The sequence below is a fragment of the Brachyistius frenatus genome, unplaced genomic scaffold (assembly GCF_029030835.1).
Source record: "Brachyistius frenatus isolate BFR_SWC_R1_liver_20210118 unplaced genomic scaffold, ASM2903083v1 Contig_184, whole genome shotgun sequence".
Lineage (NCBI taxonomy): Eukaryota > Metazoa > Chordata > Actinopteri > Embiotocidae > Brachyistius > Brachyistius frenatus.
The window spans coordinates 324874-352500 of record NW_027210783.1 but is presented as its reverse complement, the minus strand read 5'-3'; the positions used below and the strand labels follow the sequence as shown (position 1 = coordinate 352500).

General features: G+C 46.0%; 2 protein-coding genes and 1 pseudogene across 3 annotated transcripts in view; 1 reads left to right on the top strand and 2 right to left on the bottom strand.

Moving 5' to 3' along the window:
• Positions 1-5371, top strand: part of LOC138632436 (SH3 domain-containing protein 19-like) — a 16416-nt gene extending 11045 nt beyond the window's left edge. The window contains exons 10-17 of the mRNA XM_069718004.1: positions 172-461; positions 592-798; positions 1012-1070; positions 1157-1407; positions 1774-1808; positions 2056-2230; positions 2345-2439; positions 2600-5371. Coding sequence (XP_069574105.1) covers positions 172-461; positions 592-798; positions 1012-1070; positions 1157-1407; positions 1774-1808; positions 2056-2230; positions 2345-2439; positions 2600-2707 — 1220 coding nt within the window. The 3' untranslated portion in view covers positions 2708-5371. The remainder of the gene's footprint in view (positions 1-171; positions 462-591; positions 799-1011; positions 1071-1156; positions 1408-1773; positions 1809-2055; positions 2231-2344; positions 2440-2599) is intronic.
• Positions 5372-5589: 218 nt separating this feature from the next.
• Positions 5590-7938, bottom strand: LOC138632438 (E3 ubiquitin/ISG15 ligase TRIM25-like; annotated as a pseudogene).
• Positions 7881-26938, bottom strand: LOC138632420 (serine/threonine-protein kinase DCLK2-like). 2 transcript variants are annotated; one of them, XM_069717977.1, is made up of 16 exons: positions 26719-26938; positions 25236-26268; positions 21671-22068; positions 18399-18525; positions 18065-18190; positions 17849-17937; positions 17624-17696; positions 17267-17372; positions 17087-17144; positions 16691-16810; positions 16448-16594; positions 15879-16012; positions 15104-15181; positions 14907-15003; positions 14331-14411; positions 7881-14246 (listed from the first exon to the last, which is right to left on the bottom strand). In XM_069717977.1, the coding sequence occupies exons 2-16, from the start codon at positions 25669-25671 to the stop codon at positions 14118-14120; spliced, it is 2199 nt and encodes a 732-aa protein (XP_069574078.1). In that variant the 5' UTR covers positions 25672-26268; positions 26719-26938; the 3' UTR covers positions 7881-14117. The 2 variants fall into 2 exon arrangements, with proteins under 2 accessions (XP_069574078.1, XP_069574079.1); XM_069717978.1 differs by lacking the exon at positions 26719-26938 and adding an exon at positions 26381-26454.
• Positions 26939-27627: the final 689 nt, after the last annotated feature.

Here is a 27627-nt window from a genome sequence, read left to right as displayed (position 1 = left end):
CCAGAGCGCTTCACATTAGAGCAGCGCGCTAAAATAAAGGCAAAAATAGTAAATACAGGAAAAAATTAAGCGCAGGACTAAAAATTACAACAATACAAACAATGGGTTAAAAATCAATAAATACATTTTCTCCCATTTTATGTCAAAAACTAAATTCACCTTTCTTCATCTCCAGTCCATCGAGCGTGAAGCTCCTCCCCCTCCGTCCTCCGCCAATCAAATCCATCCCCGGGCGACCTCCACCTCCGGCCATCAACTCGACGTCCTCAGCCAACCAGATCGCTCCTCCGTCCGAGACGACTCCGCCTCCCTCCGTCTCCCCATCCAGTCAGGTTTCACCGTCACAGACCGCTCCACCTTGTTCCTCTGTAACAGCCAATCAGACGCAGAAGGCGTCAAAAAGAGGGCCACCCCTGCCGCCCCGCCCCAAACCTGGACACCCTCTCTATGACAGCTACGTGGTACGCGCGCACACACACACACACACACACACACACACACACACACACACACACACACACACACACACACACATTCAAACAGAAACTGCTGTAGATTTTAGTCCTCACTTTTTCTAACTTCCTGTCTCAGAAGCAGGAAGTTCTGATCGTCCTGGACGACCCAAGCCCCTCCCCCTCTGAGCAGCCCCCGGATGAAGGGAGGGGTCAAACCGCCGTCACGCCTCTCGTCAACCCGTCTCAGTGTCTGCTGGACCTGGACACCCAACCAGAGCCCGTCCTGGATCGGGACGGCCAATCAAAACCCGGTTTGGAGGACCTCGGCCTATCAGAGTCTCAGGTACGGCTGCAGCCAGATGAATCTGCCCGGCGTCTTTAGATGACTGTCCGTCATAACTGAAGTCAGACCTGAAGTATGTCTTTAAAAATGTAGTTTAGGTTTTGTAGAAATGAATGTGGAGATGTTGTGTCGTCACCAGGACGCCCGAAAACAACGTGACCTTCGATTTTACAGATACATGTTCACGATTTCCGTGTTTCCTTCGTGTTTCAGTCGATTCTGCCCGTTCAGCCGGCGGAGCAGAAGGAGCAGCCGGACGCTCCTCCCGTCAGGTGAGACGCGCCGAAGCACACCGACTACAACCGAACGCTGACCTCCAGCTGTTTGTCCGACTCACCGCGTGTTCGTGTCTCTGCAGCGGCCCTCGCTGCGTCGCCGTGTTCGACTACGAGGGCGAGGAGGACGACGAGCTCACCTTCTCCCAGGGCGACGTCATCGCCCTCCTGGAGCTCATCGGGCAGGAGTGGGGGCGGGGCCAGATCCACGGGCGAATCGGAATCTTCCCCCTGAACTTCGCAGAGGTGGCGGAGCCCCTCCCGCTGATGGCCGCGTCGCCGGGGGAAACGGTCGAACCGGAGTCGAGTGACGCGGCGGCGGTGGAAAGTTGTGGTGAGCCGAGAGGACGACGTGAAGTTAGCTCCTTTTCCGCTGCTCATTAAACATTTCTACGATTAAAGAAAAAAGATTTGACTCTTTTATTTGGATGCTCATTAGCTTCCTGAAGCTAACCACTAACGTGCGAGCCTGCTGGGAACATATTTTAGCCAATAGCATGACAGGCTTTTACTGTGGCGTTAATTTACATCTCAACACATTTCTATAACAAATTTATGCGACACAAACAGCCTGATTAAACTTCAACCAGTTCGTCCTCGTCTCATTTTTATCCGCACATCGATTTAAAACTTGTCACAACAGAAACGTTTTCGCACCTTTAGATAAAAAGCTAATTTAGTTTTTCATTTATTCCCTCAGCAGCACCAAAGACCTCACAAAGCTCCGACGCAGAGGTGAGACCGTTTTTAACGGCTTGTCCTGAATCAAACCAAAACTATCAGATCATGTAATATAAATATATATTATTGGTACTTACTGTGTATTCGGTAAATTATTTAAAGTTAATTTATGGTCAGATTTCTTATTGTTTTACCCTGATCAGTCTGTTAAATAGTTATCTGATGAACTGTGTGTGTGTGTGTGTGTGTGTGTGTGTGTGTGTGTGTGTGTGTGTGTGTGTGTGTGTGTGTGTGTGAGTAGGCAGAGGAGTGGGCCGTGGCTCTGTTTGACTTCCCCGGTCAGACTGCAGAGGATCTGTCCTTCCACAAGGGGGAGCTGATCCGAGTGACGGAGCGCGTTGACGCCGATTGGCGGAGAGGACGGGTGGACGGGAGGGAGGGTCTTTACCCCGCCGCCTTCACACAGCGCTGCCAAGGTACAACTCAACGTTTTTAGACGTGTAATCCAATAATAGAAAAAATATATACAAACGCGCCTCTTTGACCTGTTTCCTACACGGTGACCGTGACTTCCTGTTCTTGTCTTCCAGCTCAGCCAATCACAGGCCAGCAGCCGGAGGTTAAAGGAGTGGCCAAGGCTCTGTTCGACTTCACAGCGGAGAGCGGGGACGAGCTCACATTGAAGGTGTGTGACGAGTAGAGACAAGAAGTTTATAAATTTAGGCCAAAAGAAAGTCAATTCTGTCGATTCTCACATTAAAGTTTGTGTCATTCTCATCAAAATACAACCAAACAACATGTCTGGGTTCCTGACAGATCTCCTCTCTCTGCGTCTTCCTCTGCAGGTTGGTGACATCATCACACAGGTGGAGTCTGTAGATGAGCGGTGGATTTTGGGAGTTGTGAGCGGGAAGCGTGGGATCGTGCCTAAAAACTACATTTCATTAGCCTGACCAGGAAATCCTCAAACGGCCGTTGGGAGTAAAAAGCTAAAAACGTTTGCCTCTGCTCTGTTAAACGGGAGTTTGAACTGGAAACTTCCCGACCTGTCGAGTGTTCGTCGAGCGCACGTGGACGCACATGAATATGGTTCAGTGTTGTTTGTAGAACAATGAACCTTCAGTTTTTATCGGTGGTTTGGTCACTAATTTGGAGAAGCAGGAACTCTGAGGTGTCTGCTGACTGACTGTTGTCATGACAACTGAGGACCGGCTCTGTTGTCATGACGACTGAGGACCGGATCTGTTGTCATGACAACTGAGGACTGGATCTGTCGGATCTGTTGTCATGACAACTGAGGACCGGATCTGTTGTCATGACGACCGAGGACTGGATCTGTTGCCATGACGACTGAGGACCGGATCTGTTGCCATGACGACTGAGGACCGGGTCTGTTGTCGTGACGACTGAGGACCGGATCTGTTGCCATGACGACTGAGGACCGGGTCTGTTGTCGTGACGACTGAGGACCGGATCTGTTGTCATGACAACCAAGGATGGGATCTGTTGTCATGACGACTAAGGACAGAATCTGTTGTCGTGACGACTGAGGACCGGATCTGTTGTCGTGACGACTGAGGACCGGATCTGTTGTCGTGACGACTGAGGACTGGATCTGTGTTCATGTCAACCAAGGATGGGATCTGTTGTCATGACGACTAAGGACAGAATCTGTTGTCGTGACGACTGACAACTGGATCTGTTGTCGTGACGACTGGCAACTGGATCTGTTGTCACGACGACTGACAACTGGATCTGTTGTCGCAACGACTGACAACTGGATGGACATGTGCTGCCATAAAGACAGATATCTCGTGTGGTTGATTTTCCTCTCGCCGTCGACCTGTTGTGATTTTTTTGTGGTTTTTTTTGTCTTTACACTCCACCTGGACTGGATCTGACTTTTGTCCTTTTTTACTGACTCTGTTTGGACTCTTGAAAAAAGCTTAACTGTTTTCGCTCTTCACTCGTGGAAATACGTTAAATCGGTTCAAAGGAATTGGTTCACATCAAGTAATGAGGAGTGATGGAAAAATCTGATGTGGGTTGAACATCTGCATCAAGGAAACACTTTTTAGATCAGGTATCTGATGCAGGTGTGTAGCAGAGTTTATGTTGAACAGTTTACCGAGTCAGAGAAGACGAGACTGAATCCAACCTGAGCGATGTGGAGAGTTTGTTTCCTGTCTGAGGTTCTTGGATGCTTTTCACTCGTAGTGCTCCGTAATCTGAGAAACTGTCTCAAGACATCTCGGCTTACTGACCTCGTTTGGGAAATTCAATATGGATCTTTAGCGACACTGATGACGGCATAAACTGTACTAAAAAACATTTCAAATGATGGCGATATGTGTGGCTGTTTTATTATAACTACAGTTTTGCTAAAAGAGGAGATAAGCGAACTATTATGTGAACTATCGGCTGAACTGTACACCTGTCCATCAACTCCACACAATCTAAATTTAGCCAACTGCTAACTAACTGTGGACTGAGGGCATACCGGACGTTACAGTGACTCACTGTCGCCACCTAACGTACAAAGTGGTATTACAAGTAGACTTAAATTGTACGTCGCACCTTTAAACCGGGTGATTTTTAGGTAAAGAATGATCAAGCAGGTTTTCATGTGTTATATGTCGCTGCAGACTGTTTTCCAAAAGCTTTTCTAACTCTGTGAGCTCACACACGTCGAGATGCCGACCAGCGTGAGCTTCCATCAACGTAAATACATAAAACGAATTAGCAGCGATGAAGCCGGTGATTGGAAGATAAGAACCGTTAATTAAAAAGCTGACCAACATGCTCAGATTTAAACTGAATATGTGAGTTTTTAACAGAACTTTTTCATGTAATTCTGAGCGTCTGTGATGATGTTCAGTTTTATAGTTTTATTTGCTGCTGCTTTTTGCACTGCGAGATAATTAAAGTCTGAAAAATTACGGTGATATAATATGTTTACTCGGTCGAGCCTTAAAAAACTGTAACAGGTGCAGAAGTGTCTTCAGTGTCACGGAAAGAAAGAAATAATCTACGTCTACTAAAAGAAGTTTATTTTCCATGTGTATGGTGCATACGTGTCCTACAGCTTTTAAAGGCTGTTTTATGGAAGTAAATATAACAAAAAAAACAAAAACAAAGCAGATCATACAGTTATTAGACAGTTGTTAAAGGAGTTGGGGTTAAAGTTTGTGCTTTGTATTTGGATACTAAACAACTGGAGGACATAAAATGCTGATTTGAAGTAAACAGGCCTTTTATCACCATCGAGTAATGAACCCATGAGTTTGAAGGCAGCCGTCGGTTTCAATTCACAGAAGGAAATCTTTCTTTTTATTTTGTTTTTCTAAGTTGTCCCACTTTAAATCAGTGAGGTTGGATTTTTCAGTAAGTTTCTAATTGTATGTGTCATCACTTCTAATTTGGAGGCAAATCATCCGAGAAAATGTTCCACGAGATGTTTTGGAGCGGTTTTGTACCAGTTTAATGACGGTGTGTGGTGTGTGTGTGTGTGTGTGTGTGTGTGTGTGTGTGTGTGTGTGTGTGTGTGTCACATATTTTCATGTATAACCAAACATTCCAAACTTTTTAATCCAAATAAAACTCAGACATTTCAGTAATTCTTCCAGGTTTTACTTTATTTCTCTTCATACAATTTCAGTGTGAATGTGGCGCAGAAGACGCAACTTGTCATATTGCAGAGGACTCTTGTCAATCATCATCATGTAGACATGATTAAATAAACTCCAGGAACTATAAAGAACTATGAAGAACCGTAAAAAGAACTATAAAGCTGCAGCCACAAGCCAAATACACATTTTAACCAGCGGTTCCTGAAATCACTGAAATCACTGCAGTCTATTTGACTTTAATGAACTCTGCAGTGGATCCAGAATAATATAAACCAAGTCCAGCGTGGAGCCGCTGAGTGAAGGAGGTCTGGACTCTGGAGGAGAGTCATGGTTTTAGAGACGCTGTAGAAAGACAGAATACCTGCTGGGTGATCCAGGTACACTCCGACTCTGGAGGACAGAGGACCTGAGACCTCAGTACGGACATTGTTGTGGTAAAATATATAACTGTCTGTTTTACAAAATAATGACCAAGATTTGTTATTTAATCCAAACCGCTCTTCTCTGCTGGTGTTCTTGTATGCGACTGCTACATTAACTCCTCTTCCTCTCCTCTCCACCTCCCAGTAACAACGTCCAGTCAGACTCTCTCTACTCAGGACCTGAAACCACCAACGAGTGAATCTGTCTGGATGATCAGAATAAGGTTGTTCTTGATTCACTGACGTTACTTTTCTGTTCCCTTCAGATAATAACAGATTTCTATGTGCTGTGTTTGGATCCAAAATGATTTCTTGTGAATATCTTAAGAACTCAGCTCTGGTCTTTGGTTCTGGTCCTGACAGTAAAACGTCCACTCCACTAACAGTCTTTGAGATGTTTGTCCGTCCGTCCCTCAGAGCGTCCTGTAGTAAATCTCTGGTCTTTGGTTCTGGTCCTGACAGTAAAACGTCCACTCCACTAACAGTCTTTGAGATGTTTGTCCGTCCGTCCCTCAGAGCGTCCTGTAGTAAATCTCTGGTCTTTGGTTCTGGTCCTGACAGTAAAACATCCACTCCACTAACAGTCTCTGAGATGTTTGTCCGTCCGTCCCTCAGAGCGTCCTGTAGTAAATCTCTGGTCTTTGGTTCTGGTCCTGACAGTAAAACGTCCACTCCACTAACAGTCTTTGAGATGTTTGTCCGTCCGTCCCTCAGAGCGTCCTGTAGTAAATCTCTGGTCTTTGGTTCTGGTCCTGACAGTAAAACATCCACTTCACTAACAGTCTTTGAGATGTTTGTCCGTCTGTCCCTCAGAGCGTCCTGTAGTAAATCTCTGGTCTTTGGTTCTGGTCCTGACAGTAAAACGTCCACTCCACTAACAGTCTTTGAGATGTTTGTCCGTCTGTCCCTCAGAGCGTCCTGTAGTAAATCTCTGGTCTTTGGTTCTGGTCCTGACAGTAAAACGTCCACTCCACTAACAGTCTTTGAGATGTTTGTCCGTCCGTCCCTCAGAGCGTCCTGTAGTAAATCTCTGGTCTTTGGTTCTGGTCCTGACAGTAAAACATCCACTTCACTAACAGTCTCTGAGATGTTTGTCCGTCCGTCCCTCAGAGCGTCCTGTAGTAAATCTCTGGTCTGTGACACAGCTGCTGTCACTTCCTTAAAGTAGGTGAGAGGCCGAGTGTTGCTGCTGGATGAGTGTGTGGACTCTCCGAGTGCTGACAGTGAGGAGAAGCTCTGCAGGAACTCGTGATCCTCCGTGTGTGAGAGCTTCTCCAGCTCGCCGTCTTTCCTCTTCAGCTCAGCGACCTCCTGCTGCAGCTTCTCCTGAAGCTCTCTGACTCGACTCACTTGGGTTTCCTGCTGAGATCTGACCTTCTGCTTCACATCGCGCATCATCTGGGTGAAGATCTCCTCGCTGTGCTCCACTGCTTCATCAGCGGAGGCGTTGATGTCCTCCACCTCCTGCTGAAGCAGCAGCTCTTCTTTCTCTTGCTTCTTGATTCTCTGCTGGAGGTTTCGTCGACTCCCCTCGAGCTCCTTCTGCTTCTCCGTCCTTTCTGCTGCAGCTGAGACGGTGTCGTGGTCTTTATGTTCCTCCATTAAACAGAGAGAACAGATAATCTGACGATCGGTGCGGCAGAAGATCTTCATCACCTCATCGTGACGAGAGCAGATGTTCTCCTGGAGCTTCTTGGAGGGGTCGGCCAGCTTGTGTTTCTTGAATGTTGCAGCATCATAATGAGGTTGGAGGTGTTTCTCACAATAAGAAGCCCGACAGACTAAACAGGACTTGGTGGCTTTCAGCTTCCTCCCAGTGCAGACATCACAGGCCACATCTTCAGGTCCAGCATAGCAGTGATCATCAGGAGCAGCTCCGAGTCCAGTCTTCTTCAGCTCCTCCACTAAAGCTGTCAACATGGTGTTTTTCACCAGGACAGGCCTCTGTGTGAACGTCTTCCTGCACTGAGGACAGCTGTAGACTCTCTTCCTGTCCTCTTCATCCCAGTGGTCTTTAATACACTTCATACAGTAGCTGTGACCACAGCAAAGAGTCACCGGATCCTTCAGCAGATCCAGACAGATGGAACAAGAAATTTTATCTGAATCCAGCTGGTTTCCTCACTGCGCCATCTCAGCTCTCAAAGACAGCAAACGTCTCCAGAGTTTCACTCTAAATTTTACAAAAGTGACGAAGGAAACCGAACACTCGTTTCTTTCCTCGCGTTCACACTGATTTTCGGTGGTCGGACCTCTCAGCTCTTTATACACCAGTCATACAGGCAGATTAAAAAAGGTGCAACTTGGACCTTGACAGTATTTACGGCCGTCATTTCCACGTTTACAGTGACGGTGAACTTTGGCACCATGTTGGCTCCTCACTTAAACCTTTAAAAACTTAGACCTTTAAAACCTTCAAGATGGTAGAAACCCACTGCTGCCTCTCCTTTCAGACTGGACTGTCTTTCTCTATGAAAGTCATTGTGTTTGTTAGTGGGCATTGAGCCAGACGAGCATCAGAAAGGTCGACTGATGTTGGGTCAACTGGGCATTATAGTTCATAGGATGGGGCTGAGGTCAGGGCTCAAGTCCTTCCCCACCAAACCAGGTAAATCATCTCTTTCTGGAGCTATCTTTGAGCACGGCGGCTGGTTGGGGTTGATGAATGAAACCGGTAGGGACCAACAGAAATGGCTGCCGCAAAGTCAGACGTACACTGTTGTCCAAAGTGTCTTCGGATCTCGTAGCATCAAGATGTCTTCAAAGCAACTGAGGAGCTCGAACCCTGTAAAACTTCCTCAAAGTAAGAAGTTTGCAATTGGCGCAGCTCAAGATATATTTGTAATATTAATTAGCTCTTACCGAACCAATTTAACATCATCAGCTCGTGGTGGCCGACTCGTAGGACCATAAATTCGGTGATTAGCACTGAAACCTCACGGACACGTCTTTCTTCTGCGTAAAGTTTTGCGTGGCGCTGCCAGTCGGCTCCTTCAGCTATTACGAAACTGACAATACAATAGTCACAATTCAATAGATATTCCCGACACAGCCCTTGTTGCCACGGCATTAGTTTTATTTTCACAGTTGAATGCGTCTTTTTCTCGATACAAATCAGGGTTTGTGTCTCCACCCTAATCCCAGCAAACATACATGTTTCATATAAACACACATCACGTTACAGATCAATGTTAGCATTAAAACATGTCTTCCGACATGTCCTCAAAACACTCTTCTTCTCACTCATCCTTCCCCTCCAAGCCAGGGCTGATTTTCCTAAAAGCATCTCAAACAGAGACAAAGTTAGATTTTAAAATCCTCTTTGCTTCATTTTCTTATAATATACGGTGACATGTTGTAATCTGATTCAATGCTGAACAGAAGAGGACCCAGAATAGAGCCTTGGGGAACTCCGTATGTCATTATTGTGTCACCTGCAGATACAAAGTCGTTCCCGTCCTGTTAGTCGTGTTTAAACCAGTTTAAAACTGTGGCAGAGAGTCCAACCCGGTCATTCAGGTGTAGTGTTATGTTGTGTTTGATTGGCATCTCAAAGAGAGACAAATCTTCTTTGTTTCATCTTCTAGGAACAACTTTGAGAAGGATTGAGTTAAAAAAAAGAAAAGTTAAAAGATCTTTTTATTGGGGTTTTTTCGGACAGATTCAAGGTTGAAGGGTCTGATCTTTAATTCAATAATTTGCATGTCATTAATCCTGATACGAAATGACTAATAATGAAGCTGTTTGTACGTTTCAGCTGATTGAAGAGAACCTAAATTTATCTCAAACTCGAGAGATCACTTTTCGGAAAACCAGCCCAGTTTGGTTCAAAATCCTAATTTTTCTACTGCACTTGATAAAAGAAATTAGTTCCTGTCTATAATGAGGCATGATGTGAAATGATCGCACACACGAACACACGCACACACTGCATTTGATAAGAACACACACAAAGGGCCCAGTCAGCACAGCCAGCCGGGTCAAACTGCTCTGAATCTGATTCGGCTGCTTCCTGTCTTTGAACTCTGCTCAGCAAAGTCCAAAGTTGAGCAATAACTTAAGCTTAACGACGTGGTTTGGTGATAAAACTTTAAGATTTCAAGCGAGCCAATATCTGGGTTTGGAGGGCGAGTTTTTAATTTCCAACCAACAGAAGTGACCGTTTTCTCTCACTTATGTTGGCTTCGTTGTCTTTGGGAGGTGAATGCAGCAAAAAGTTGTTGAAGAAGAAGCTAAAAAAAAAAAAACACAGAACCTGCAAAAGTATTTACAACAAAACTGTGAAATTACTGAAAAGTATGTTGGTCTGTTTGTTGCACGCTTATCAGGTCCAACACACAAAAAAGTTGATAACAGGTCGAACAAATCTGAAAGAACAAACATCAGAATCAAATTCTCAGCTGAATATAAAAAGAACAATTGGTTGGTGTGTTCATGGACCGTCTGACATCTGAAATCCAGGAGTCAGCTGCTTAGTGCTACAAAACAATACATTTGAAAAAGCTATTGACACTACACAGAGTCCAGCTGCTTGTTGACCCGGGTGGCTGCAGCTCTGACCGTATCAACAGAAGGCTCCTCTCGGTTTGGTATAAAGCAAAGAGAAAAGAATTAAGACTACTGGGTTCGTAGCAGGCATAGAAGGTCAAAGGCCGAGTCAGCGATTAGGAGTTTGGCTGCTGTTGGAAGTTTTTCCCGGAGAGTAGCGATCACTAAACGCAGCAAAAACCGAGTCCGTCTAGCTCGCTAGTGACGTTAATACCATTATTATTATCACACCAAATACTGTTCGTTAACCGCACTACGGCTGACGACTTGATTTCTGCGTACGCTGAATTGTGACTGTTTACATCACGATCGTCCCGATAAGATAAAACATTTGGCACCTTGCCCACAAAAGGTGAATTTTTCCTATGTGGAGATCGCAAATGCCGCCAGCCGCCCGTTTCGTAACCGATTGTCTCTTTGAAACTTTACGCTAAATTCTGCTGTCGTTTTAATTTGTTAATCTCGGATTCAAAAGCATCTGCTGTGACACCGAATTTCTTTTTGTTCGTGGCTTTTAAAAAAACAGTTTTGAGTTTCGCTCAAAGTCTGCGACTCGTCTTTCAACAGCGCGTCCTGCCAAACGCTTAATCGGCGGCTCAGGCCAAAGGTCAAGGCCATGGAAAGGTCGTGCTAAGCTCAAAGGTCGCGGTAAGGTCATCACACTGCATCAGGCCAACGCATTTATCCAGATGACACTCGACGTGTCTTTTCAAGTCTTAAAGAAAGTAACCCACTTCCCCTCGATGCAGACATTGACTCAACACTCACACAAACCTCGTACGTTCCTCTTTTCCACACTTAGAAAAATCACACTGTGGCAATCAGCTACACACACACACACACACACACACACACACACACACACTTACACACACACACACACCTTTCCGTCATTGTCAGTGACTCTAATAACCAGTAACATCAACAGACAGACTGATGGATATGTGGATGGAGCGATATGATTGGTGGGTGTCACATCTCAGACACATGACCATATAAGGAAAGAGATCCGTCACCGTCCAGTCCTTCGCTGCCACATTTGCTACCAGATGAGGAACTCTTTCATTACACTTCGCCAACACCCCTCAGAAACCTTGAAATCTCACGTGTCTCCCTCTTTTGTTGTTGAATAAGATTGAAAATACGTTTTAAAATGTTTTAATACCAATGTGGAAAAATCATTCATTTAATTTAAGAAACGCCGTCTCTTTGGGTAGAACAAGGTTTTTTTTCGGGGTGCCGACACCACATGTCTGTGACGGGATTTCTTTCTTTTCATGGTACTTTTTTAGTTTTTTTTTTGTTGTTCAAACTGCTACTGTTTCCCTACTTCACAACGGACTCACACAGACAGACACCAACAGACAGAGTTATATCTACAGTATTTACAACATATCGTATCCTCCGTAAACCGCTGTAAATACGAGGAGAGGTTTTTTTGGATCAGAACATCCTCTTAAACTCAGAAAACACTGCAGGTCAAAAACCTCAAAGAAGGAAATCGCTTTTTTGAAAACGTGAGGTTTGGATGTCGCTCCGTTAGTTTGCGATACAGTACGAGGAGGCGGAGAGGTGAAGGACGGGAGGCGGGTGAGGCAGGAGGACGTGTCCTTCAGTGCAGGGGAGGAGGACACTGTGCAGATAAGGCTCATTGTTTGTTTTTTAGTTGAATTTGGAATCAAATTTTGTTATTTAAAATATTTTGCTTAAAACTTGAACTGGTCAATTTTGTATTTGTTTGAAATGTTTCCCAGTGTATTTTTTTGTGACAAGGAGTTTTTAGTGTCTAATTGAATTAATAAACAATCATTTTTGTGGGACCGCGTGTGAACTTAAGTTTAAATAAGTTACACTGGGAAAATCAGAGGCTGACTATCGGAAGTAGAATCAAAATCGTCTGTTCACGGTTTGTTTAATTTGCCCACAATATTGTTGCAAAACTGGTTTGTGGTATTAATATGGATCTGCACAAAAAAAAATTGTTTTACTCTTCTCAGTTTGTACAGATGAAACGATTGAAATATAGCATGTTAATTAGTGAACGTTGGACAGTGCAAAGCCGTTTCCCTGCTTCCTGACTTTAAGCTAAGCTAGGCTAATCACTTCTTTGCTCAAGCCTCGTAATTGGTTGACAGAAATGGCGATGGTTTAGATTTTCTCATCTAACTCTTGGCAAGCAAGCAAATTTCCCAAGAAGTCTGAGTATTCCTGCAATGTTTAATTTTTTTTTGTAAAAATATGTCAAAAACAATGAGCCTCACGAGTTCGTACGGTGAGTAATGAATGCGAGGTTTCCAGGAGTTAAGACTCGTGGAAGAAAGGGCTGAGATTTAGGATATTAAGAGGAGTTAATCAGCAGCGTAAACAGGCACAGTCCTCCATGACCTCCCCGGTTGGTGGGTGCCAAGTAGAAATGAGAAACCTCCTTCGGCCCAGCAGAAGGAGAGCTGGAGGGCAAAGGCAGAAGAAATGGGATGTTTCCCAGAATAAATGGAAGACATCCTGGTCGCCCGGCGGTGGGAACGACCGAGGTCCCCAAACCAGAGGGAGCGTTTGTAAATGAATCAGTTGTTTATCACTTATTTCACTACGGAAGTGATTTGAGGCTGTTTTTTTTTTTGTCACAGCCACTCTGTCAGTTTTTCAGTGTTATTCAGATCAGAGGTAAAAGCCATTTTCAGGAAATGGCGGTCCAGTCCCGTGAGTCCAGTAGCACCTTCGTGGTGTCCCAGTGTTGATATGGTTTATGTACTTCAAGTAGCCGGCAAGTGACTTCATTTGTGTCTTGGCAAAACCAAGTGGGCTTTTTGATGGTGGTTTAATGGGGCTCATCAGCAGCAGAGACCGGCCTCCTCAAAGTCTCCAGCTGATTAAATGGCACACAGTCCAGACCAGAGAGATCAACTACAAACAACGCTGGAGAAGCTGGTTTTTACATCAGAGGTGAGGCGACCTGTTCATTTTCCAGTAATTAAAACGGTACAACTTCAAAGACCAAGAAAAGAAAGCAATGTCACCTGTTTGCCTTCCAGTAAATGGTAACGTAGGAGAAAAGTTCAAGACAAGCTTTCCAGCTTTCCATTACATTTCAAGGGGAGATATTCTAGACCAGAGGTTCAAGACTTATCTGGTTCCCAGACGATAAAAGGACGAATCATATTATAGACTAGATTTGAAGGAATTTATTTGGTCTCCAGGAGATGAAGGAGGATGTATTCAAGACCAGATTTGAGGGAATTTATTTGGTTTCCGGGTTATCCAACAGGATGGGTTTTAGAGCAGATTTGAGGGAACTTGTTTGGTTTACAGGAGATGAAGGAGGACGTATTCTAGACCATGAGATGGGACTGGGTCTCCATCCATCGTTTCTAGACCAGAACTGAGAGCGTTCACTTGGTTTCATTGAGATGTGTTCAGGGACTAATGGACCTAGTTTGGTGTCCAATAGATTTAACGCTATCTGTTTTTTGATCAAAAATGAGGGGACTGGTTTTGGTTTCTTTGAAACATATTTAGTGTCCAGTAGAAGAAGCAGAAAGGTGTTTCTGTTCTGTTTCCAGCACGTCCAACAACAAGGGGGAGGTGACTTCTTTCATTTCCAGTAGACGCTAAGAAACCAGGAACTCGTAGATGAAAACTGGTCCTGTCCCACACCGGGTCACGCTGGACTTGTTGACTTCCAGAATAAAATGTGGTTTGTTTGGTCTCCAGAAAATGATGTGAGGTAGACCAAATGAGGAGAAATGAAAAGGGGGGATTGATGTTTAGACCAGAGGTGAAGGTACTTGTTTGGTTTCCAGTAATGGGGACTCCTGCTCCGGTTCCGGTGTGTCTCCACCGGCGGTCTGGTCCTCGGTGCCACTCTCCTTGTTGGAGTCCGCGGGAGCTTCATCCTGAACAAAGACGTGGAGGGTGAGGACGGACAGCACCGTAGACGTAAGTACGACTCGAGCATCCGTGTGTTTACGTGTTCTTACCGTCACCCAGGGGTGAGACAGGACCTCCTCGGCCGTGAAACGAGCGTCCACGTTCACCTGCAGCATCTGACTAATCAGCATCTGAGGAACAAGTCACGTGACTGTCAGCAGCCGGCGGTAAACTATCAGAGGTCAGGTGCTACTCTTTATATTATATACACTTTATGTTGAAGTTGTCAGTCTTGTAAATATCAAGAGAACATTTTTGGTGGATTAGACTCTAAAGATGAAGGGCTGGGTTTACTACAAATACAACTATTAGATTAGATTAGATTAGATACAGAGTGTCGCCTGTATTTGTTTATATTTTGGTAAATTGGCACCATTAAACGTGCCGAATTATCCGTAAGCTGATTTATAAATGCATCTATTATGGAATTCCTTTTATCCCAAAGAAAACTTAAAAATCTTATAATTCTCAGGCAAGTTTGGGCAAATCAGCAAAATTATGATTCAAGTCAGAGCATTTTTTTAATGAAAGAAAGAGGAAGTGAGACTAACAGTCTGACATAAAACGTTAGGGGATGGTTTAAACTTATATAAAATACAAGCTGCCAGGCATGAGCGAGTGGGTACCTTGGCCGGCAGGCTGATGGTGTCCCAGTCTGGAGATGGAAACTCCAGCTTCCCTCTGAGGATCTGGTCAAATAGCTCCTCCTGGACATTATTCTCACTGAGGAAGAATCAGGAGATGATTTTAATTAACTCGACCAAAAGTGAGACCAAACTGAGCGGCCGATTGAATATCGGAGAGCTTCCAGGTGTTCTCTGACCTTCTGAAAGGAGGAAATCCGCACAGCAGGATGTAGGTGATCACTCCCGCCGCCCAGATGTCCACCTTCAGACCATAACTACACACAAACACAGGAGTTTAATAGAAGTCATAAACAAATTGAAGTGACCATATTTGGACGAGCTGGGGGAGGAGCCAGCGGTGGATCTGACCGATCTGATCGGAAACCATGACGATACTACGTCCCGCCCACCGATAGCTGTAACCTGACTGCACCACAGGCCTGTCAATCAAACAGACACGCCCCCAAAAACAGGTCTTCTTGAATCTTCTTTTCTAATGAATGAGGGATTATTTTCAGATGGACCTCCAGAAAACTAATAAGAAGGAGTGACTTTAGCTAACAACACCGAGATAACTGATGGACACATTTTATTCACTTTGGATTTGATGAGAGAAGTTGAATGGGAGTCTATGGAGCCGGAGGCTTTTTGGAGCCGACCTCTAGTGGCACTCGCTGGTATTGCAGCTGAAGACACTTCTGGATCAGAACCATTTTACAGACCTGAAGCTACGAACACTTTTATATCCAGTTTGTGGTCATTTCCTCTCCAACTGCTTTATATCCGTTTCACAGATAAACAAACTGTTCAGATTTGTAGCTGAGCTGTGATGCGTTCAAGAAATTCAAAGGTACACCTTATTTTTTGGGGCTTTCAATTACTTTAACTTCTTGTTACTTATTAATACAAATAAAACTTCCCACTGACGTGAAGCTCAGACTTTAAAACACACTTTCTCTGCCTCGCTCTCACCCGGTCTCTGCGATGATCTCCGGGGCGACATACGTCGGCGTGCCACACACAGTGTGCAGCGGTCCCTCCACCACCGTCGCCAGGCCGAAGTCCCCCAGCTTCAGGGACTTGGTGCCGTCGGGATACTCGCACACCTGCAGAGCACAACGACAAACACCTGAAAGCCTCCCGAAGAAGAGGACAAAGAAGGTAGACGACGCCGCACTATTCATAATATCATATATAAACGATAGTTATATCGTGTTTTATCTTGTAGTTTGTTTTTTGAGAGTTAATGAGGAATATCGAATCCACCCTGTGTTGTTTTTGTGCTGTAGTTGGTTGGAGATGTTTCTCAGTAATTACCAAAGTAAAATAGACTTTATCAAGTAGAGTCCACAAAGTTTAGTTAACACTGCATTTGTTGAACGTTATGAATCCTCCAGTTCAGATTCTGTCCGTCGCCATCTTTGCTAGTTCGGAGCGGTTTGGAGCAGGAAGTGACCATATTTGGACGAGGATCTGACTGATCTGATGCTATTGCAGAAGGTACGACCACTTTTACATCCAGTCTGCGGGTGTGGGCGTACCAGCAGGTTCTCCGGCTTGATGTCTCGGTGCACGATGTTCATGCGGTGCAGGTACTTGACGGCTCCGGCCAGGTTGAACACCATGGCGCTGGAGTCGCGCTCGCTGTACTTTGTGGACGAGGTGATGGCGTCGAACAGGTCGCCGCCCTGACGGAGGCAGAGGCGGGAAAACGGTCAGAAACAGAACGACAACCTTATGGTGGCAAAAAATGGTCACAACGATGTTTGGAGAAGACGAGGAACCTTGACGAGCTCCATGACCAGGAAGAGCTGACTCGGAGTCTCGTCCACCTCGATCAGCTGGATGATGCTCGGATGTCGGACCCTCCGCAGGACCGCCACTTCGTTTTCTATCAGGTGCTCCTGTTCACACACACACACACACACACACACACACACACACACACACACACACACACACACACACACACACACACACACACGAGGACAATGCATTCACTTCCATTCATTTCCTGGAGACTTATAATTTTCAAGTCGAATTTCTCCAAAAGCTGCGTGAACATCAGAGCACGAAGCAAAAAATTTCTGCAGCACCGTCGAGCGGTCCTCATGAAGTCAGTAAATGTTATTATTATTATTATTATTATTACTACGTAGGAGTATGAAGATCAGTTTTACCTTCCCACAGCAGCGAGCTTTATCAATAATCTTCAGAGCGTACTCCTGTCCTGTCGACCTGTCAATCAGAACAAACATAAAATCAGGAATCGTGATGTTCAGCTGCTGCCCTGCGGGGGGCGCCACCGAGTTCTCTAAAAGGATCAGTAAGCGTCAGTGTGTGTTCGGCTGAACTTTTACCTCTCCACGCACTCCTTCACTACGGCGAAGTTTCCGTCTCCGATCACTTTTCCAACTTTGTACTTGTCGTTGATGATGGAGGAGGAAACCGATCGATTGCCGTTCACTGCGAGGAGAAGACGACACGTTGACTTTCACGTGTTTCAACACGCAACGTCTACAAACAGGAAGTTTCAAGGCCTGAGAGCCTTCGACCTTTTTTTTCCTGCTTCATCTTTATTTGCTGTGTTGACTTTCAACCACTTTGATATTCTGCCTAAAAACAACTCAAACTCCATCTTTCGACCGGCCGTCGGACGCCCTGAACTTCTGCGTCGACATCTTCAAGGTCACTGACCTCCGACCAGAAACACGCACCTTCAACCGCGGCGTCGTCCGGCTGCTCGGCGTCTCCGTTAACATCGGTGGAGGAAGAGCGGTGAGGAGAGACCTGCGGAGAAAAATCAGAACGGGATGATCACGAGGAAACGCGTCCGGATTTATCTGTTTCTCTTCCTGAACATTGAATCCAGCCGTTACTGCTTCACAGCAGATGAAAGTAAAAGCACGACTAAAAGCCACCGACGGGGCGGTCGGTCTGACCTTGAGGCTGCGTCGTGTCCCGGGACTCGTCGGAGACGGGCTGGACCTGGACGACTTCCCCGCCGACTGCGATCCCGAGGCCTCGTTGGCTGCACAGGAGAGAGAGAGGAGCGATCTGATTGGTCAAAAAGATCCCGGTGATCATACCTGTAGACCAACAGGTAACCGGACAACGACTTCACTCTTCACAGCTTTGAGTTTGTCGGTGCGTCACACCTGGGCCGGGTGACCGTGTCCTGGTCGGGCCTTTGGGCGGAGCCTTGGAGGAGGAGAAGCCGGAGCTGCTGGGAGTCTTGGGAGTTTTCTGGGGGGCGGGCGAGCGCGACACTTTGGCCTTGCACTCTGGAGACGAAGAGGAAGATGATGTCAGAAAACAACACTTTAGACTCATTCACTTCATCACCGATCAGCTGGGTGGTAGAAAACACTCGAGTTTGAAGTGTCCTGCTTTAGATATATTTTTTGTAATGGTTGTGTCCCGTGTTTTGTTGTGTGCCAACAAAAAAAAACACCAAAAAAACCATTAACAACTATTAAAAATGTGTGTTACCATTCACAAAGGCCGGCGTCTTGCAGATGTGTGTGAGCACAAAGTCGTCCTGAGCGTAGCGGAACTTCTCCGGACCGCAGGCCATGAACACATCGTCGTCCCCGAAGAAATCCTGCAAACAGGTCAGCTACACACACACACACACACACACACACACACACACACACACTTAGTGATACTAAGCAGACAGCAGATGGGAATATTTGAATCACGTTTGATGCTGGTAATGCTTCAACAGGCTCTGACACACACACACACACACACACACACACACACACACACACACACACACACACACACACACACACACACACACACACACACACACACACACACACACACACACAGAAACAAGCAGGATGTGCTGTCTAAGAACTGTCTTGAGGATTAACTACAAATTGCACATAAAAATGTCCCAGATTCAGGCAGAGGTGGGGGGTGGGGGTGAAGGTGGGGGTGGGGGAGGTGAAGAAGGGAGGGATGAGGCCAGATGTGGGATGACGGATTAAACCAGTACAGGTTTACCGTGAAGTCTCCGGTCACATGAGAAAAGCGGCACGGAAAAAACGCGTCGACGCGCCGTCGCAAAACAACGTACAAATTTGAGGACGACTCACGGGAAGGGTTGTTACACTAACGGCAGCGGAGCAAGGTAACCACGGTAACCTGCCGGACCCGGAGCCGGACGCAGTATTTTGTCCGGGGCATCCGCCCTCCTTTTCTCGTGAACGCGATATATCTCGTGAACGACTGGAGGAAATGTCTTCAAATTTGCCACAAATGTTCACTTGGTCCCAAGAATGATGTCATTAGATTTTGGGGATGAAAGTGTGAAAGTCACCGACCCGGCTTTCAATTTCTTCATTTCAATTTTGGTTGTCAAAGGTCATGTGACCATAACTCAGGACTTAATACACTGGTTGTGAGTTAACGTTTCACACAAACATCAGGATAAAAAAGGAGAATTGAAGACGTCACAGCGCCGAAGGTGAAGAACCTCGAGCTGCCGAGAGAAACGCAGTACTGGTACCGAGGAATTTGAATGATGTACAGTTGCCATGGAGACCCGGAACTGGAGTGAAGGTTGTGTGTGTGTGTGTGGGGGGGGGGGGGGCAAAAGGTTGTTACTGGATGACTGGTTGCCACGGCAACCACACTGCAGTGTCAAAGTGGGAATGTGTGTGTGTGCGATAGGGTTTCTGTCCCGCTGCTTAAAGGGGCTGCACAAACTGAAAGGACAGAGGGAGGACGCACACACACACACACACACACACACACACACACACACACACACACACACACACACACACACACACCGCATCGTTTCATTCAGACCATCTGAGTGAAAGACTGAAGCCGTCTGAGGCGGACGGAGAGTCAAAGCCTTCGAAATACCTTCAAAATAAAAGCCTCCATGAGGAGGTAACCAATCAGTGTTTCTGTTTTATACTATTTTGTTCTGCAAAATGTCCTCATATATAGAACATTTATATAGAAAGAAATTAAAATCTTAAAAAAAAAAAAAGCTCACAGTTAAACAATTATTTGTATTATAGTCAATATGTCACAAAATAGTGAAAAATATGCATCACATTTCCTTCTACCTGCTTGTTTGTAAAAAACAAAAACAAGTAGTATTTACTTTGCTTTCCCAGACGACTAAAATTCAGACTTTTACTTAACGTCATTTCCTGCCTGTCATGTTAAGGCCAAAAATGACGGCAAGATGTGGATTATAAAGTATATTTCTGGTCTATTTTTGCCGACGTTGGTCGCTCTGAGTTTGCACGCTTCGACATCTTTCTTCAAATCCCACCTCTTATTATTATTATTATTATTATTATTATTATTATTATTATTAATTACACAGCAGTTTAATGCCGAGTCCTCTTTTCAGTGACATTTTTCCCGGATGTTGTGGCAGACTTTTGAATCTTGCTGTATCTACATCGCTCACCGAGTATTTGCATGTCGTGTTCTTAGCGTGTGGATTTCACTCGTGACCTTGCTGGTGATTTTTGCACACGGATGGAGCCGCGTGTTCAAAACGGCGCAGATGTTCAGAATCTGAGAAAACTACAAACCCCCTAAAAATATTTAAAGCTGCCGTATTGTTAGTTTTTGTAACAGCAAGCTGCTTTTAATCTCTTTTGTTTTTCTGTTTTTCAATCCTTTTACGTTTGTTCTTATTTTAAAGGTCAAAACTTTTAAATGAATGTAATCTGTGTTTGCGGGAGTCGTTTTAAAAATAGAACAACTGAACCACTAACGGAGACTGACGTAATGGATGCTTTTATTTTGAAGGCAGAGGCGGGCTAAGATTGCTTTTATTTTCTGAAGGCCGATGCTGCAGCAAATGGAGACGTGTGTGTGTGTGTGTGTGTGTGTGTGTGTGTGTGTGTGTGTGTGTGTGTGTGTGTGTGTGTGTGTGTGTGTGTGTGTGTGTGTGTGTGTATTAATCTGAACAACCTTCCTTCAGTCACGCCGCTGTCTCTGCTTTTCTTCAGGTCTCTGCTGTCATTGTCGAAGCGAGCACACTTATCTGTAACTTCAAAAAGTGTGTGTGTGTGTGTGTGTGTGTGTGTGTGTGTGTGTGTGTGTGTGTGTGTGTGTGTGTGTGTGTGTGTGTGTGTGTGTGTGGTAAAAATAGCCTTGCCAGTGAACGTGTGATAAGTTTAAACCCCTCATGAGCTCACAAAAGAGTTTTCTGGGAGGATCAGAGTCCGTCCGACGAATTAACTTCAGCTGACTGCCGCGGTTTCGCGGCTTTAAACACGTGTCTTTAAAAGTACTGAATGACTGCAAGTGTAACCTTCAAAGAGCCTCCGCTCAAAACCCCAAACCACACCTTTAGAAATGCTCTTTTCTACATGAAAACTCAACACATTTCAGGAGTCACTTCGTGATGAAGTGCGGTCATTTAAAATGCCGAGCGTGAAGCACGTCGTCCTTCGAGGTCCTTTTTGGGATGGAAACCGTGGAGCGACCTTCAAGGGGGAAAACTAACAGGCAACCAACAGCCAGAAGTGACCATATTTGGGCATGCTGGGGGAGGAGCGAGGGGCGGGTCAGACTGGGAGCCAAAGGAGGCTATGCCCCGCCCACCTACCCTCAAAACCTGACTGTCAATCAGGTGCAGGATAGTGTTTGCTCACTTTTCAATAAGAAGATTTTCATATCTGTAATTTAATTTAAATATTTTGGCAACATCTTTTTTTTTCATTGTTGCTGTCAAAGATTAAAACAGGAAAAAAGAAAAGATATGATCCCACCTGTTTGCCATCCAGGGTGTAGAGCCTCTTCACGGCTCCGGAGTCCAGCTTGATGGCCTCGGTGATGTCCGCCAGCACTTGTTCGAAGGAGTGCGCCGTCTTCTTGTTCAGCAGGATCCTCACCGCCTTGCGAGGCTTCACGCCGCTCCGGATCACCGTCACCAGCTTGGGCTTGATGAAGTCTTTGCTCTCTCGGCCCTCCCGACCGTCGGGACGATCTTTGGAGACGGCGGCGGCGGCTGCGGTGGCGGCGCTGGTCAACACTCCAGCGGACGCCGTGACCGTCCGGCTCGAGCCGGACGGGCCGGTCCCGGCGCCGGGCTTCCAGCTCGGGACGGAGATCTTGGTGTAGTCGACCTTCCGGTACGGCTCGTTGGAGGCGCAGACGTAACACTCGCCTGAGCAGGAAGAGGAAGAGGACACGTTTGACGAGGGGACAATATCCTGCAGGAAGACGCAGCACCAAAACACCCGAATGCAGCAGCACGCCTCGTAAATCATATAGTTTAATATGGTTTTAAGAAACGATGTGTTCAGGGACACCAACGACAGACTAAACTCACAGGATGGTGGAGCCGGTTGGCCACTAATCAAAAGGTTGGCGGTTCGATGGGTTTAATAATGGAGCAGCCGGTATATAAATTGTGATGCCGTTAAGAAGATTGGACCAAATTAAGTTCAATACTTCCTTCTGCTCTCGCGTTGCTTCTGCAACTCATTTTTACTTGTTTTTCTTCTTCTATTGTTCTGTTGAAGAGCTCCGCCTCCCATTCTACTTCCTGCTTCTACCTCGAGCGGGCCAGCAAACCAACCGAACGCCGAGACCACCTCCGTTGGGCCGGAGGCTCCTTTCACGCCCAATATTTTTTGGGTTCGGACCAAACAAGGTCGACGTAAAAGCACCTGAAGTTGTTCGTGCAAACTTCTTTGGCTGCAGAATTGAAATCCCTTCGTTCTCAGAGGAAACACGGACATAAAGTAAACCTGCCGTGAACATCGGGAACGAACGCCGTTTAAATCCACAGCTGCTGGTTGTTGTTCTGTTTTATAAATGCGGTCGAAAGGTTAAAGAAGTGAGTGATGTTGGAGGTCGGAGGCCGACTGTCGTCTGATTAAAGTGTAATCAGACTGTGTGTGTGTGTGTGTGTGTGTGTGTGTGTGTGTGTGTGTGTGTGTGTGTGTGTGTGTGTGTGTGACGGTGAATGAAGTGAAGAGTAAAGGTGACAGCAGATGTCACATTCACCCCCGTCTCTCCCTCTCTCTCTCTCTCCCCTCTCTCTTTCTCTCTCACTCTCTCCCTCTCCCCTCTCTCTCTCTCTCTCTCTCTCTCTCTCTCTCTCTCTCTCTCTCTCTCTCTCTCTCTCTAAGCTTCACACTCTCTCGCTGAAAGCCTGTCTCTCTCTCATCGGGACGTTTGCCGTCCCTGCAGAAAAATATGCAAATGAGAGGATCTGCATTGTTCTGCTTTACAGCTCTGATTAAAGTCCGACACCAAACAAATCGGCCTCGTAGGTTTTTGCGTAGATAGCGATGTTTGAATCTGTGTTGGTCCTCTATCAGAAAATAGAGTTTAAAAAAATAAAACTGCAGCACGTCACGTTGTACAGTAGCGGACAGCCAGCTTCCTGTTTTACCTTATATGGTAAAAGACGGTTCGCCCTTCTCTCCTCTACCTCCATATCTCACATGCACACCTTTCTCCCTCGTTCAAATCACATGGTCGCCTGTCTGAGCCTGTAACCCTCAAACACACACACACACACCTCCTCTTCCTCCTCTTCATCACACGTTCACACACTCTCTCTCCCTCCCCAGGTGAAGTGTGACCTTGCCTCTCCACTTGCTGAGATTCAAACCGCTCCAGTTTGTTAGTCAAATAACTCCGGGACTAAAAACTGAAAAAACAAAACCAGCTTCCGTCTGTCGAGAGCATCAAAGTCTCGCTTCACTTCCTGCTGAAGGTGACGACAGGACGGACGCGAATCTGGACACGTCGGGGTTTTAATGTTTTCTTATCTTGCCAACATTTTCACAGCCTGGTTGAAAAAAAAAACAGGTGAAACATTTAATCTTTTAAGTTCAGAGATCACAGAGATACTCACGGAGCAGCAAGAAGCAACGACCTTCACGAGGAAGTTTCACCTGTCCCTCGTTGTCCTTCCCTCCCTGCTGTATTTAGTCTGTGTGCTCTTCTTCTTCCCTCTTTGTCAGGTTTTTTTTTCAGTTTCCTGTCTGTCGCTGTGTTTTTTTGGAACCCAGAGAACTCAAACCGTCTGAACTGTGGCACCATGGCAACGGGGTCCTCCAACACGACAATGCGAGCTAACCCCAACCCTCCAATCTGATGTTTCTCTGCTCCAGTTTCAGGTCAGCAGTTAAAATCACTAACGTTCACGTAGCAGCGATCATATTAACGTGAGGAACTCAGTGATGATGATGATGATGATGATGGTGAAGAGACGACACTTTGAATACTTCCTCATGGAGGTCGTTGCTTCCTGCTGCTCCGCGTGCAGCACTGAACCTTGTGACTTGCGTATCAGGATAAAATATTACTTTTTAAAAAAAGGTTTTGCATTCACCGATCGATCGGCCCAATCCGATGACATTAGTTGTGCCTGCAGCCCTCCATGTTTTTTTTTTTCCTTCTTTAGTGCTCGGAGACGTTGTGAACGACGACTTTCCCACTTTGGACTCTCAGATTTCCTTCGTCTCGGTCCGCCGTGTTTGTTGAAGTGCAGGAGAGTGATGATTGCATGTGTTTTAGTGCTTCCCTCCCGGCTGAGCGGCTTCCCAGCCGCTAACGCTCATTAATGGACATTTACAACCAGTCACACATCAATATTGATGATAAGTGATGTTACTCAGCCACCGGTCTGTTTCTCACTAAATGACTTTGAGCAGGAGACGGAGAGCAGACCGACTGCACTTCTGTTAAATTATCAGAAATAAGATCTCATGCGTCTTGAATCTGGATGTGGAGGATGTTTAGTTCTCCAAACCTTCAGGCTTTAAAGTGACAAAAAATAAATTCCAGAAATGTTTTTACCACATTCTGAAAATCTGCCTTTATTTCTTTTCTTTATCCGTACCTGGTTTAATTTCCATTTAGTGCCTCTGTATTGATTATCTAATCAATTCTGCTGTTGATGTGCATGAAAATAAATAATGCAAGTGTGTTTGCATAAAAAAAAGACAGACAGAGAGCCGAGAGACTGATGCGTTGATTGACCGGAAGGTATGAGAGCGATAATTGTCTCGGCCAGAAGCTCAGCTGGTTTCAATAAAGAGATCGAAGATCCACCGGATCCCGATCCAACTCAACCACACGGAGCGTTACACCTTCTGTTCTTATCAGAAATGGACACCAGGGGGCGATATTACAGTTATAATGAAAGTGGCGCATGTCATTCCTTTTTTTTTCACTGAGACTTAAATAAAATGAACGATACCGATCAAATGTCGGAAAACCGCCGCTTTGCTTTGCTTTGCTTGGTTGAACGTAAAACGCCGGGAACGGGTGGAAAACGTTTGGCCTGGCGTAGTCCGAGAAACAAAGGCTTACCTTCCACCAGCTCGTCCATGCTGGTGATCCTCTTGCCGCCGTCAAGAGTGTAGATCGTTCGCACTCCTTGCGGCAGATGCAGGTTGTCGGCCAGCGAGCGCGTCAGCTCCATCAGCAGCGCGTCGTAGGAGCGGAACCGGTCGGCGGAGACGGCGTACACCAGGCCCTTGAAGTACCGGTCTCCGTTGCGGTAGAAACGCACCTTTTTGGCCCGTTTCTCCGAGGTGAGCGCCTGCAGCGTGCGGGTCCGGTAGTAGCTGCAGTTGGCGCTGTGAGCGGGGCTGGGGACCAGGCTGCTGCCCCTGGAGCTCGGACCGGACCCGCCGCCGCCAGCGCTGCCGGTGGAGTCGTCCCTCTTGGCCCGGCCGGAGCGTCCCCGACGAACCTTGTCGCGTTCGTCGAAATGCTCCAACTCGAGGGTCTTACTGAGAGACATCGTGAGTGAAGGTCGAGTCGCGTCTAGTCCTCAAAATGCAGCTGTAATCCCACTATCAACCAACAGGGTGATCTTTAAACTGGTCTGAGTCCCTTCAGGTCCAATCCCAACGATAAATAGGACGGATGTCGTCCCGGGATCCGTCTTGAGACGAGGACGCCTCGCTGTGAATCCAACGGTACCTTACGCGAACTTCATCCTTTATACTACCAACGGAAGTGATGTGCTCACAACTCAAACACGTCCTTTGTCCACTAGAAGAATCCTAAAATTCAGGTATTTCATTGATGCTCTTTGCCTCCGATGCTTCGGTAGTTATCGGTGGACACTACGAGGACTTTCGATTTCATTCCCCGACCGTATACGGTTACCGTTTTTTCAGGGGTCTCGAAACCCACCGTCCTCCCGGTGAACTCTACTACTTCCACTTGATTATATTTGTCCGCATCCTCTCGGTAACCTTCCTGCAGCGTCAGTAACCGAGCTTCAAAACTCTGTACTCAGCCGAGTAGACCGACCAGTACAGCCGCCCCCCCACGGAGTCCAGCTTTATGACGGCGGTTCGTGGTCCAACCGGTCCGGTTCGGTTTGGAGTTCCTGTGTCAGAAAAAAAAAAGAGGAGACAACCAGATAGTTTACAAGACCTTCCTCCTTGTACAGAAAAAAAACAGCATTTTATATTGAATTCAGTCTTTTAAAGGATGCTGACCGGCGTTTAATTAAAGGTTTTGGCCATAATCAGCAGACAATAAGCCTCCTTTTGAAAACCAGTCAGACCTCTGCTTGCAGCCTTCGCATGCAAAAAAAAAAAAAAGGTTGTAGGTGAAATCCAGTGGCTTCAGTGAAATGAGCAGCGTGGGACGTTAGTATGGATCTCCAGTCAAATGAGATTCATTTGAAGCCAAAATAATAATAATAATAATAATAATGATAATAATAAACCCTGTGCGCTGTTTGTCTCCCTCTGCATCCCATAAACGAATTGACTTTATCCATCTATCCGCCCAAACACTGGCAGCCCGCACACACGGAGAGGGAGGCACCTACCAATAATGCCGTGAAACCGGTTTGTTGCTATGGAGGCTTTCTCCTCGGCCCCCCACCCCCTCCCCGGTGCCGCTCGCCGGGCCCCTTTTAGACGGGCTGCACCGCTACGAACGAGCCGAGCCGGTCCGGGAACCCGCGAGACAGGGATGCAGCGGCGGCAGGAAACACCGGCGGAGGACCGGGGATGCACCGATGCAGGCGGCGGAGAGCAGCATGGCCGCTGCTGCAGAGAGAGAGAGGGAGGAGGAGGAGGAGGAGGGGAGACACCGGCTGTACGTGATGACAGCGTCCCGCCCTCTCTCTCCCGGTCTTTGTCCATCTCGCTCGACCGTCTCTCGCCTTTTCTGTCTTTTGTCTGAAAAGCTGAAATTCTATTTAATTTGGTTTAAAGACGTTTTCAGACCGGATGTGATCAGTTAAAAAAGTAACATCTCCCCTGCTGATTATTTCAGATCAAAATAATACAAAATTAGATGCTTTTTTTTAATTTTTTAATATCATGTTTCTACAGAAATGTCTTTGAGTCGGGAGGTTGTTAGCCTAGCTTAGCATAAAATCACAAACTATAGACAGAAAAAGTTCAGTCAGTTGGTAACACCACCCCCTGCTGACCATCCATTTTAACGCATTTTGTATTTATTTAAATGCTCATTTGCTACCAGTCTTGAGGCTTGACGCCCTAATGAGCGTCTCTGAACAGAATCTCGGGCCATAGTTTTGATCCATTTTCTTTTCAATGAGTTTGATTTTATTTTTCGTGTTTTCTTTTCTTTGCACGTAGGAGTTGTTAGATTATTATTAACTCAGTATTTATTACGGGTACTGTATTGTTTTATTAGGAGGGGGCTTAGAGAATGTGCTTTGGGCTTTCTATGTACTCTTAAGTTTTTATCTGATATTTATGTTGAC